The 13,969-nt window shown below is 39.7% G+C and overlaps 1 protein-coding gene across 1 annotated transcript; it reads right to left on the bottom strand.

Moving 5' to 3' along the window:
* Positions 1 to 10,337: 10,337 nt before the first annotated feature.
* Positions 10,338 to 10,995, bottom strand: LOC149101371 (uncharacterized). The gene has a single exon (XM_089276439.1). The coding sequence runs from the start codon at positions 10,851 to 10,853 to the stop codon at positions 10,338 to 10,340; it is 516 nt and encodes a 171-aa protein (XP_089132565.1). The 5' UTR covers positions 10,854 to 10,995.
* Positions 10,996 to 13,969: the final 2,974 nt, after the last annotated feature.

Here is a 13,969-nt window from a genome sequence, read left to right as displayed (position 1 = left end):
CAAAATGGCTTCTGCCGTCCCGCCCCCCCCCCCTCCCCCCCCAAAAAAACTGTCTGAATTACTCGTAGCATAAGTCATTGATTATTAAAGGTTCTCTTTAGCAACTTCCTGAACAAAAAACCGTTGACTGCCAGGCTTACCTTGGAATATTGTCAAATGAATGCTGTCGCTGGTTGAAAATGAATACAAACTTTGCGCTGATCTTAAGAGTCCTCTTGATAATGAAAGCTGTATCTTCTAAGCAATATTTCATCGAGTGGCAGTTCATGGATTCAATTTGACATGGAGTCAATTTGCCCACTGTCAGTGAGTGCCTTATGATGGGTACATCAATCGCATTGGTTGACATGGCTAATTAAGCACTCAAGGACGATTGTTTAGCCTCACCCACAGACGTCGATATAATATATGTAATATTCTACGCGCGCCCCACTTCAAAATGATCAGTTGTCGTGTCAACAAACTCAAATTAAACGCAAAGAGTTATTAGCTAAACTGATGATAAAACACAAGTTAGTGTAAAACGATTAACACCTTTCGAAGATCATTCATCAATCTTTTAGCACTTGGGGGTGGCTCAAAATTAAACAGCAAGGATCTTAAGAAAACATGCTATAGTAAGCACAATTAGACAGATGCCTCACAGCATTTTTTTTTTTTTTTTTTTTTTTTTTTTTTTTCACCCCACGCAGATGTGCGTGAACAACTTTGCTTACGGTTTGTCAAAGGTATCGATACCGTGTTTACTTTAAATTCCTCTCTCTTCGTGTAAACAAAGTTTTCATGATCTAATATTTGATTTATACCCAGTTGTTATGATCCAAAAAGGAGAAAGATGAAAAGGAATACCGCAAGGTCGATGCGAAGTGACATTAATTAAAATAATCCCATTTGTTTGGGTGTGTGGGTGGGGGAAATAAGTAGTGGGGTTTTAAGCCGTATGTGACAATTATAACCCGTTGACCTTTGACTGTAAATTCTTCTGAGCTGTATCAATGTTTATCATTATAAATTCTACTATTCCAGTACAACGTCCGCTCTACGACGAGTTCATCTCAAGCTATCTCAATAACAGATCAGTGAATACCGGAAAACACAAACCATTTATAATGACTTCTCTTCTTTACGCTGAATCTCAGAAATCGTTTTGAATGTTCAATTTGTTTATTCTTTCCGTTTAGTGCGTTTTAAACCCAATGTTTCAAACTACCGAAACCTTGCATGTTGACAACAAAAGCTAATATGCCTGGGATTGACAAGATGACTTGTGTCCGGCAGGTGGCAGTACAAAATGCGACTGCCCCTCCCCTCCTCCTCCCCCAACAAAAACACCAAGAACTAATTTTTGTGAAGGCAGAGTACTGTAGTACTCTACGTAAGCCAGTCATCATGATGACATACGCTGACCAAATCATGTGATTGTCCAAGAGAGACACGATTAGGGGCATCAAATGGTCTTTGCCATAATTTGCGAGCATGCGAGCAGAGCGTGTATTTTTGCGAGTGATCAAATTTTTAAAATATAATACATACAGCGCGTCCAAATGGTTACTGGTTGAAATGCTGAAGAAAAACTGACAAGCTCAGAGATAAGGATGTGTCAAGCTTTTTGCCTTTAATCAAATCATAACTGATTTCAACAAGTCAAAGCAATCGAGCACACTTAAACGAGAATCCGAGCGTGCGAGCAGTTGGAAAAATTTTGCGAGCACGAGCAGGCGATTTCTCGTCTAATTTTTGGGAGCTCTTCTGAATTAAATGGGACCATTTGATACCCCTATTATTGTTTCAGTCAAAAATAATTACGCAGATTCTTTGCCTGCCCTACGCCGAAGAACACGGAACGTACCGTCGTATTCAAGGTAATTTCACTGCATAATATGGGAATTACTACCGAGGAAACATTTATATGTAGGCCGACAGACTAAATTATTCAGCCCCGAAGGAATAATAAGTCAAGAGTACAACTGGGGTACACACAATGCACTCCTTGAAATGAGTAGATGAATTCATGACTGACAGAAAAATATCAATTTTGCCTGACTGACCTTCAGTGCGAACTTTCCAAACATCGTATTTCGCTCACATTCACCAATAGCGCTCCTAGCCTTACAGAAAGGATCCCCACGTTTTTGAGGTCGTCTGCTTATGTAACGCGCATCAGTCCTTAATAAATGGCAGACTTCTGTACTTATTCTTCCTGTACTTATTCTGTACTTATTTGCTGTCGTGAATCAGACCTAAGTGTCACACGTGCATTAGGCATCGGAACCTGTTTATTTTTCTTTGGTCGGTCACTGTGATCTTCCAGAACGGGTTGAACTATAAACTCTTTAACGGAAGGAAATGCCGATGTGATTGATTTGTTGCGCAAGTTGGATCGTAGTAGTTTAACATTTATTTCTACACGGTAAATAAGCTGTTCATTGAAAAATATTCATACCTTCATAAGGTTAAATAAAGCTAAAAAAAAAGTTAGCTTTGCAAATCCAGAAAGTTTCCAGTGCGTTGCAGTCGGGAAATATGGCAATGACGTTTACAGAAGACATATGAAAGCTTATGGTTCCCCTGCTTCAGAAGAGGTGGTCCTAGAAAGAAGGGCATTTTGTATTCGGTCTGCAGTCTGGATTCGTACTGACCGATTACAAAACCTTTTAACGCTTCGTAAACTACTGCCCTTAGATTCGGATATCGAGCCTTGATTTCAGTGACAAGCTAGTATGTTTCTGCTCGATAAGAAACCGGCCGACAAAGTCTTTATTCAAGACATCTTCTAACGCCGCCAGCTTAGGTTCTTAAATATTTCCGCTTAAACAAAGATGGTCAGTTTCAATGCCATAAACCGAAAACGAAAAACCAGAAACGACTTGTAATCGTTTTCAACATTCGATACGAAAACGAAAAACGAAAGACGGAAAACGACTCGTAATCCGTTTTCCAAATTCTATACGAAAACGAAAAACGAAAAAGAAAATTAAAATCCGTTTTGTTATGGAAGTTGAAGTCCAATTTCGTTTTTACAGTTAAAATTTGAGTTTCATTTTCTTACGCAATTGAAAAAGGGTTGCCACTAAGGTAGAAGGATTTACTCTTGGAGCTTGAACTCCACGAGTCGAAACCAGTGTCTATTTGAGTAAACTGAAGCGATCTGCCAAGAATTGTACATGTAAAATTTGAGTTTCATTTTCCCACGTAATTGAAAATCGTTTGGCACTAAGGTACACGGATTCTTTAAATTACAAGTAGTCCCTCTTTTTATTAGCATAGTGAAAGAAAGAAACGTAACATGCTAGAAAAAAAGGCCAGGTGATCAAAGTCTATTTTCTCATCTCGACGTCAATTTTATCGATTACGATCCCATGGGAAGAATTCATCGCTAACTCAAGGTTCATTCATCACTTCTGGCAACTTAATTGTCTTTGTTCCCTCTTTTATAAACAGCTGGCATGGGGCTAAACAAGGTAGGTAGGTAAAGTCTGCATACAAGGGAGGGGGGGGGGGGGGTACAGGGAGGTCAGAACCTCCCGCCTCCCGTACCCTGCTCCTCCGCTTCCCGTACCCTGCTCTCCCGCTTCCCGTACCTTTCTCTCCCGCTTCCCGCCCTTTTTTGTGCTGCTCCCGTCCCCTGTAAATTGGCAGAGTCAAAACACATCCTAGTCATTTAGCTTCACAATTCTTAAGCATTTCCTTTGTTTTCAAATAATTTAACAAGATTACCACTGCCATATGTTTCAATTCAATGACGTTTTGACCTACTTGTTTATCTTCTTTGAGTTTCACTATTTCAGTCCATTTTCATCGGCTCTTCAGATTTGTTCCTGAAATCCGTTTTCAGTGACGACGGTCTCAAAAGTTAATTCTAAATTGTCTCGTGTTCTGATAAAGTATACGTATTTCAGTAACCAGTCCGGCGTTTATTGGGATCAGACAATCAAATCATGGAAGTAGGATTTGACGATAAAAATGTATGACAGGCCAAACACGACTCCTATTGCATGGTCAAGATAGGAAAACTTTGACCTTCAAAGCTTTACTCTAACAAGTACGTTTTTCAAAGATCTCCCTTTTCTGTATAAAACGGATGGTCTTTATAGATCTCCCTTAGCAGAGGCTGATTTTGTATTAAATGACATTTACTCATAAGAATGTTTTTAAGATTAGGCACAGATGGGCGATATTCTGTGACAAACGGCAAAATTCTTTTGCGTGTTTTTTGTTTATTTTGTAGAGCCGACATTCTTTCGCTAAATTTAATTTCTGAGAGTGTTTTCTGGAAAACCTCTGTCGCGTAATCTGCGTTTGAATTCTGTTATGTTTTCTTCAAATGTAGCTTTTGAAGAGTTGGTTCTCAGAAGTCTTAAGGCTTCGTCTTTGATAAAGCCTTCCTGACGCCTGGAGGGTGGCAGGAGGTGAAGTGTGTGTATTGGAAAGTTTCTGTCGGTTTGAAGTGCGTGCGCACGTCGAGAATGGATTCCTTCTTAAATCTTTCGTCCTTATAGATGCATGTTTACTGGAAAGTTATTTCTGTATCTGAAATTTCAGCCGTGAATTTATGGTCGGATGGTAGCTATTTGCTAGCTCTATAAACGTGTTTATTTCCTCTTTGTTTACCTTCTATAGAGAAAAGACATCATCGATAGATCTTTTCCAAGTGAGCGGCTTTAAGTGGCTGCGGTTAATGATTTCTGTTTCTACCGCGGCGATGAAAATGTTGGCAAAAGAGACTGCCATTTTTGTACCCATTGCGGTACCGTGTGTTTAAAGATAATTTTTGCCGTTAAAATGAAGAGTTTTCTTTTAAGATAAGCCTAAACATATCTCTGAGGTAGAGGGTAGGTATGGGAGGTTTGTTTAGGTGGAATGTTTCGTATGTTTTACATACAATGGTGATTCCTCCCTCTTGTGGGATGTTAGTATATAGGCTTGTAACGTCCATTGACACTAGCATTGTGTCCTTTGCGACCTTCGTTTTCTCTATAAAGTTTAAAAAATCTGTTGTATCTTTAAGGTATGATTCCTGAACTTTAGCAATAGGCTGAAGGAGGTAATCAACAAATGATAAGAAAAAAAATGAAATCTCAGAAGCGACTGAGAAGACGTTAAATGCAAGTCATATATATTTTGGGTTCTTATTTTTGAAAGTACTCTAAAGCGTTGTTGAATTAAAAAAGTTAGCGTTTCGTATTTCTCTCCCGCTTCCCGCCCTTTCCTCTCCCGCCTCCTGTACCCCTCCCGCCCCCCTGTCCACCCCCCCTCCCCAACATACATGCCCAGTGGCTCACCAGGCTGGAGCTTATCCTGGTTTCTGTAGCATGAGGCGACTAGGAGTATTTCTACTCCCCCCTGGATGGGATGCTACTCCATCGCAGGGTTACCCCCAGCATTAAATTCGCCGGTACCCATTTATACACCTGGGTGGAGAGAGGCACTTTGAGAGTAAAGTGTCTTACCCAAGAACACAACACAATGTCCACGGCCAGGGCTCGAGCCCGGACCGCTCGCTCCGGAGTCGAGCGCCTCCCGCTGAAATTTTCTTGGTTCCCTCTTTTATAAATAGCTGGGACTAAACAAGTTGTGCATAAAATTTAATTAACACGGTATGCACCCGATCACGTGATCCTCCAAGTGGCCGAGTTGTTTTCCATTTGATTATAACGGCACAAAATGTACTCAAAAACCTTTAACAAATGATATAGCAATTAAGTAAAATATTAAACTTTACGATTAAAGCCGAAAGGAAAACAGGTGTGGAATATTCAGCTCAGAACGAAACAATGATTAAGCGCACACGTGTGAATTCAAAGTAATCCCTAAATAAATAAGAATGATACATGTCAATTAGTGAAACATCAATGTATATATTCACTGACGGTGCCATAAATGCAACGGCGAATCCTAGAAATAAACCAAGAGCTCGAGACTTTCCGAACATCATATTATTATCACTGGCAGTGGAACCGTTCAATCTATGTTTAAACCAGGTAACCTGAAGCCGGGCAACTGATGAATCGCGCCGTCGACTGAATGAAAAATGTCTCAATTTTCGAGGTCATTTAGTTTATGTATGAAGAGCCCAATGGTCTCGAATTGCATGTTAGGATGGGGGGAATGTCCGTTGGGAAATTTTCCGCTGGCATGGCTGAGACAAGGAAAAGTACGGAAAAGTTCAGCTCAAAGTTGTCAGTCAGGAGACCAGTTCCCTTTTACAACAGGCTTTGTTTAAGTCGGTCGTTTTCCTATAGCGAAGAGATTTGATCCTTAATTTCTAGTTGCCGATCCCAACAGGTAGAACTGAGAACAAGTCCGAATTTAACATCGAGACAAGCTGGGAAATGATTGATTGACAGATACGTTTTCCTCGGTATTTCCGGACAGTCGCGTTCTTTTGTTCTGTAGGACACCACTGTTTCATTAGCTGCATTCGATGACTGTACTTTTAACGAAATGAATAATTTATTCATGAGCACACGACTTTGCTCATTGATCGACCTTGCTCCTGCCGCAACGCACGAGAGCATGCTCGCAGGCTAAAAACATTAAAATTATGTTTAGATCCTTGTCTTACTGTAAAGCTTTATGTAGTTTTGCGGTAGTGAGTTTGTTCTTCTTTTTAATAACTTGGAAATGCTCTGGATGATGCTGATTAAAACAAAAAAGGTAAATTGGTGGTGCGTCATAGAGCGGTTTTCAATTGAGTGTAGCAGCTAGTAACTATATCTCAAGCCGCACCTGTACTACCTTAAAAAGTTGCTATAACATATCGATTTGTTTTCATCTAAGTGAGTGACAAATTGCCATGTTTTGACTAATCGCTATTGGTCGATGACATATCATTTGTTTACATCTGAGTGAGTGACAACTGAAATTTGCATATCAATCACTAACAAAGTCGTTTCTACTCTTTGCGTATCCGCGAATAAAAAAAAATCGCAAACTACGTTGTTCAGATCACCAAGTCCGTTGTATTCGCAAATGTTTACGAGTTGCCTTGTGCCTCTGTTTCAAAACGAGTCCAAGTGCAAAACCATTTTTATGAAAATGACTTTGAGTTGCATGATCATGAACCTGTATGCAGAACTCATTTTCATATGAATGGTTTTCGCAATTGGACTCGTTTTGACACAGAGGGAAATGGCCTATTATAACACACCCACCTGAGGACCATTTTTTTTGTTGTTTTTTTTTGGTTTTTTTTGCTCTATCTGCAAAAATTCCCCGCGGGAACTGTCTTTATGAATGAAACGATGAATCGAGCTTACATTACCTGAGTAGACTTGAATTGTTTGGGTTCACCTTTGTTTTGTACACTTACTGGGACATTCGCATACCAGTACTTTAAGGACATTTTCGAGGCCCCATCGGGAGTTCTCGGGACACGGGATATTTAGGTGAAAAATAAACCGGGCCAGGGTATTTGACGGAAAAAATAAATGGGATATAGGATATTTAGAATAGATATCCCGGGATATCGAGTAGGAAAATTGATAGTATTTGTAATTGGATTAACAAGGTTCTGATGATATGCATATTCAGTTAGGCCAAACATTAACGGGATGGGGATACTCAGACCTCCCCCCTCCTCCACAAATGAGGCCTCGTTTTCGTGTCCCCGAAAAGAAGCTGAAATCCACAACTAGTTCTAAAATAGCTCAGATTTGATACGATTAGGAGCAACTGCCAGATGAAATCATCTTTCGTTTATTTTATTTGGAACATTGATATAAAAATAATTAGGAAAAAACTAGTCTTTGACATTTTTCTATAATTTTTCTGTGGAAAAATCATATCTATTTCCAGACTGTATAAGGTATGCACAAACAAACTGACCAAAATATCATTATAACTATATTGTCTGTATATCTTTATAAACTGAGAAATATTCTGCTTCTCTAAAACATAAAACGGGTGAAGGCTAAAACACTGTACATGTGCTGTGCAACTGAATTTCAAACTTGACAATTCATCTCGATATATAAACTGTTCTCAGATTTCCTTTTTTAAATAACAACTTATAAGCCATGTATGACTCATTTCATTTTCATTATCTTTAAAACTAAAAGTATAATTACTTTACTATATTATTTACATCTTTTAAATTACCCACGTACATATATTTATTTAATTTTAACGGCACAAATGCCCTTCTCAATAGATACATCCTATCTTATAGAAATGTTCAACATCTTAATGTTAATTTCGGTCGCTTAACCACACAAAAATATCACTTTAAAAAAAAAAAATTTACTTTAACATCGTACATTTTCTTTGACGAAAAAATTAAATTCCAAATAGGGAGCCTGTCGAATAAATTACATGTTAAAAATGATTTCCAGTCCGTAATGCACACTCTCGAGAGTTTGTTTTCGTTTTCTGCTTTGTGTCGTGCAAGACATCACGAAATGTGAACATTGCGCAACTGAGATAAAGTAAATTCACAGTTTCAAAACAACCGCCATTATGGATGCGAAACGGTCGAAGCTTTATGCTTCCTTTCTCATATTACTTGATGAAACAACTTGGCTGTAAAAATCAATGAAGCTGGAAAAAGATTTTGAAAGGCCTCAAAGATAAGGTATGTGGTCCGTAACGAATAACATCGATTCGCATTCCATCGAGTGAAAACTTATAATGTTTATAAGCATTAGGGTACTGAGACTGCCCAGTAGGGACTGGAAATCATCTTCACTGAAGTACGTTAAGTAATCAAATATTCAGTCGTAGATTTTTGAACTCGCAACTTAAAATATTTCGAAAACAAAGCTCTTCTTCTTTATGCTGCTCTTAAAGGAGAAGGTCACTCCAAAAAACGTCAATTTTTTGCCAACGGTAATAAAAACCTTGCACTAAGTTAAGCCACTCCCTGAAGTTTCAGCCTCTTAACTGCAGGTTTTCCTTATGAAATTCGTCTCCAAAGAAGACCAAAACTTCGACCTCACTGCCGCCATTTTGAACAGTACTCAGCAGCCATGCTGCGTATTTGTGACGTCATTCCGTCTAAGAGATTTTGGTCAAATGGCTTCCGACAAGCGTTTAAACTTCCACTCTGGGTTATGGCTGCTCTTGAGCCACATTATTTTAAGCCGAACATGCTCTAAATGCCGAAATGATAGCATTGAAGATGGTGAAGTGGATAATCACTTGGAAAAAAAATACATGTTGCTGACCTTGTGAAGAATGTAAAGTCAGTTGCAGGTTTTTCTCCTTCCCGTCAATTTCGAGTCGGACGGAATGACGTTAGATAAACATGGCCAGGCTGCCAAGACACTTTCAAAATGAGGGCCTCCGAAGTCTCTTCTTTCGAGACAAATTTCTTCAGAAAAGCCGGCACTCTGAGAGGCTGAAACCTCGGTGAGTGTAAAAGCTGAATGTTTACTTGCTATAGGCGAAGACATTTTACCGAATAGTCAGCCAGCGCTATCCTAAGTCTCCTGGTCAGATAATTGAAAAACCTGATCACTGTCTTTTCTTTTAAAACAGCTAAATGTCTGCCGTGAATCGTCAGATCCAAAACTGAGTGTGTTGAGGGTGTCACTGCTAGGGAAAATTTATGAGTGATTTGCCTCCCCCCTCCCCCCACATACACCCCTCACCCCTTATAAGTTAACAAATTTTGAAACTGACGATTTCTAACCGTATTGAAGTTTGCTGGACATCGGTTCGCATTCCGCTAATCAGATAAAAAGAGGATATTACATGTACATGGCTGCTCGGAGATATGAAATTTCTCTTCGAGAAATTTCGAAGCTCCAAGTGGCCATGTAATGTTCTATTTATTATATAAACACCAATAAAATCCCAAACGGTTTCGCTTTTGCTTCGAAAGGTGCCATTGTGTAACCATAGCAACGGTGATCTTTTCACATGTGAGGATAACATTTTCACGTGTGAAGTAATCATGTTTTCGCGCCAAAGTTCACCTGGCATTTCATTGGTTTTTATATTATATATAAATAAACGTCTCCACTGGCGATTGAGCTTATCGGTGACAGTCTTCAAATGACTCTGTTACTCGGCAGCATTAAGCTCATTTTATGGTGTCGGGGATTCCATCCACCAATACTGTTCAAAGATAAAAACACCGTCATGAATTACTATAGCAAAGAATTCAGGCGTTAGCTGACAAACATGTTCATCTCCACGCAGAATTCGATAACTACGTCCTATTTTTTAATAAAATGAAATAAAATAAGAATATTCTAATTTTATAATATCACCCGGCTGGTTATGACTAGTTTGACATAATGCTCAGGGTCAATAGAGTGTAGGTTAATTCTGCTTGCAATAATTACAGCAACATGGTGAATGCAAAAACGTTCGCTTATCTTGACTTGAAACTATTACTTACAAAGGACTTCTCCGTCTTCCTGTTCGGCCTCAGGGTGGTACCCTTCGTCCTCGTTTGGCTCATCCTGATATCCGTTCTCATCGTTTCCGTTGCCTCCTTCGTCGTTGTGATCATCATCGTCATCTTCGTGGTCGTGGACGTCACCGGTGTCATCATAGGCATTATGATAGACATTATTGTTGTCATCATCCTCTTCCTCTTCTTCAATCTCAACGTCTCCCTCCTCTTCCTCCTCCTCCTCCTCCTCCTCTTCCTCCTCCTCCTCCTCTTCCTTCTCATCCTCATCTTCTTCTTCCTCGTCCTCATCGTCATCGTCATCGTCATCGCCATCGTCATCGCCATCGCCATCGCAATCTTCACAATGACCATTGTCCAGTCTGTGTTCGTCATCGTCAACACCATTGTGCGCGGCATAGTCATCATCAACGTTATTCTCCATGGCTAATATGATTGTCATGATCCTTTCTATAACATCAGGGTCCATGGACGCTATAATCAATATAATCATCTTCTAACCTCTTTATCCTCACAAAAGATACCTTTCGACAGTACAGTGCTGAAAGGAAGATAAAACTAACATGAACTTCTTCATAACTTTAACACATATTTTTGCATGTGACATAATCAAGCCACAAGCTTATTGGCGTGAAATCTATCCTTGCCACGCTCCTTTTTTAGCTGATATTATTAGTAGAAATCGATAATTTAAATGATGCTTTATAATTTTTCGAGCGAGTTGGGGTGTCATCTCAAAAACCTGGGATTACAAAGGTGGGAAACAGGGTAAACAAATTATGCATGGAACAAAGAGGGTTTGTTGCATTTGCTAAGGCAGCAAATTAAAGCAAGTGTGTCTCAGGCCCTGTCCATACTGGACAGGAGAAATTTGAAAACGCACTTCATCTCTATGGTTAGGCCTACCGTCCACATTAATCCGTCACAAAAACAGAGCTTTTCGAAAACACTCTTCAAACTGGAGGAATCTGAAAACGTTGGCTTTGCGTTTTAGTGTGGACCAAAGGTAAGGTAAGGTAAAGTAAGGTAAGGTAACTTTATTTTAATTCGTAAACGTGGGGAGTGGTTGGCCAATCTCCCGAGCCAGGGGCTCATGACAAAAACGCACGACTATTTACAATAACATTACTTCTTACAATAACTATATTCGCTAAGATAAATCCACAATTAAAATATAAAATATTCCTAAAAGCAATTAGTCCTAATATTAAAAATTTGAGTTAGAAAATACAGTTGATACACCGAACCCTGCAAACTGTACACCATTCAAACGAGAACGAAATTGTGCCAAAGTGGTCGAAGATTTGGTGATGGCTGGTAACTGGTTCCATATGTGATCAATCTTATACAATATTATTTTTGAAAACGGAGTTTTCCAAAAACGATGACCTCACGATAATCATTTAATCAATTTCCCTTACCGAGTTTTCCTTAAACATAAATCCAAAATTACTGGTGACTGTTCATGCATGCGTTGTAAAATTTCTGCGGCGTAGTGTGGACGGAAAATATTTCATGCGTTTTCAAAGTGAAAACGCCGTTTTCAAATTTTTCTGGCGTAGTGAGGACGAGGCCTCGATGCAGTGTGAAAAGTATGTTTCGTTTATCTAAACCTTAACACAAATCGGTCGGATTACTTTCACTTTTGGACAAGGGATTCTTTTGTCTCCGCCATTTTGCTGAAGGGAGTCTTAATAACAACATTTTTCGCTAGTTTGTCTTCCACAGTTTCTTATTTTTTTACATAGGGAAGGTCTGCGAGGGGATTATTTCTACTCTAGATAGGTGAAAGAAAACCACCCCAGAATATCGCCAATGGAAGTTGCATGACAAATGTCAGGAAATTGCATTTTAATAATTGCTATATGTAGAGCTAAGTTTGAAATAGTAGTCAGCTAGTAAGGGAAAGAAGACTCAACGTAAAGCGTGCAAGTCGCGAGCACGTGCAGGAGACTCCACTAATCACGGTGGTTTGCTTCGAATTCATCAGCCGAGAAGCCACAAAAGTAGCTCCAGCAACATGTGCTAATTCACTGCATTCCTCGCTGAGATCAGCTGGCCTTCAGTATGAAACAAAAAGCTAGTTAAATTTGAGGGAGTATATCATTCTTTGCAATACTTTTGATTTATTTGGAGTAGCCACCAATTGGATTGTTTTTTGTTTGTTTGTTTGTTTGTTTTTTCGCTGCCATTAAACTTTCCAACCTCATCTATAATTTTGCGAGAACGAGTTTCAGTTAAGACAGGGTAACTGTGCCTCAGGGAATAACGGTATGCCATGTCAGATTATGTATAAAATATGGGCATAAAGACGGAATCTTGGCTTCATGCTAATGAAAAACCGTTTTCCGCATAGTGAACTCCATGGGTAAAGTGATGCTGCAGGAGTGTCCACGGGACAACCACCGCCTGTTACTGTTAAGTATTTCTTCAGATATGATCCGAGGCGCGCTGCTATCATTTCATCTTCATCCGCGAGGTAAGGAGTCGCGCGAAGGTCTGACGGCAAACCAGGGAAAAGCGCTCGCATTACATCGTGCCGCATGACAATGTTCTCGTTGCAGGCCAGGGTCGCTTTCAGACCCTTCTCAAATAGAAGAGCAAGTCTCTCTGCATTCGTCGATGCGAACAGGATCGACTAGTCTTCTCTCGAAGGCGGCGATGAGGTCTTCTGGCAAGTGTTCGGACGGCTCCCATGTCAGTTTTCAGTTGAAGGACAATTCTTTCACTGAATAAAATACTCTACCTTGCCTCCTTGATTTCGTTTGGACACTATGCGCTCAACTTTATAACTACCCATGACAACGGGCTTTTGCTTGGGTCGGTACTTATAACTGAGGCCACGATCAAAACGTCATCAAATAATGATGCGAAAGCCGGGTCGGTGTCTCGCACGCTTTGACATGTTACTCCAAGGAGGTTTTTAACAACTGAATACTCGAAACTGGGCCTTTTATATTATGTTTTGACCAATTAAAACGGATCCAATTTTGAATAATTATCTCACACAAACAATGGACAACAATGCTCGCTCAGTTGTAAGACGCGCTGCGTGCCTTTTTTGATATCTAGTCAGGACTTCAAACAGAAATGTCATTTATTTTTGTTTTCCCCACCATCTTACGAATAGTAAAAGACCTGTGTTGTCTTTTAAGTTATGGATCAACGTACAGACTACGTAAACCGATCGAGTAAAAGACTGCGTCCAATGAACTACTTGAAGCTTTTGGTTCCCGCGCTCGAATCATTCAAACCATATTGAACGTACAAAAGATATGTATATGCACTGACATTTTTCAAAATTGAACTAGCTACCTCAGATGACGCAGATCTCCACCGCGCTCTGAAGTATCGGTGGGTTCTGCTGTCGAACAGCGAGTAGTAATCTACAGCCTCTAAAGTCACTATAAAGCGCTACGGTAGGTTCACCATGTGTATTTGCAGAGCACTTATTTTGAATTGCCCGAAAATTGCGATGTAGGAAAATGTTGATTTAATTAGCGGTGGAACAATTTCTTTCTGATCAAATTGTAGGCGACACTCAAAAGTTGCTTTTGGTCTGCAAGTTTTTTGAGCAAAGTAACCCAGCTTCGATTCCTTTCGCCCTTT

The sequence above is a fragment of the Orbicella faveolata genome, unplaced genomic scaffold (assembly GCF_042242905.1).
Source record: "Orbicella faveolata isolate gen_17 unplaced genomic scaffold, um_ofav_v1 contig_4, whole genome shotgun sequence".
Lineage (NCBI taxonomy): Eukaryota > Metazoa > Cnidaria > Anthozoa > Scleractinia > Merulinidae > Orbicella > Orbicella faveolata.
This window is presented reverse-complemented; position numbering and strand designations above follow the sequence as displayed.

Bases quoted from the DNA above. Each gene is read 5' to 3' on its own strand.
- LOC149101371 (XM_089276439.1), bottom strand. From the start codon at position 10,853: ATGATTATATTGATTATAGCGTCCATGGACCCTGATGTTATAGAAAGG.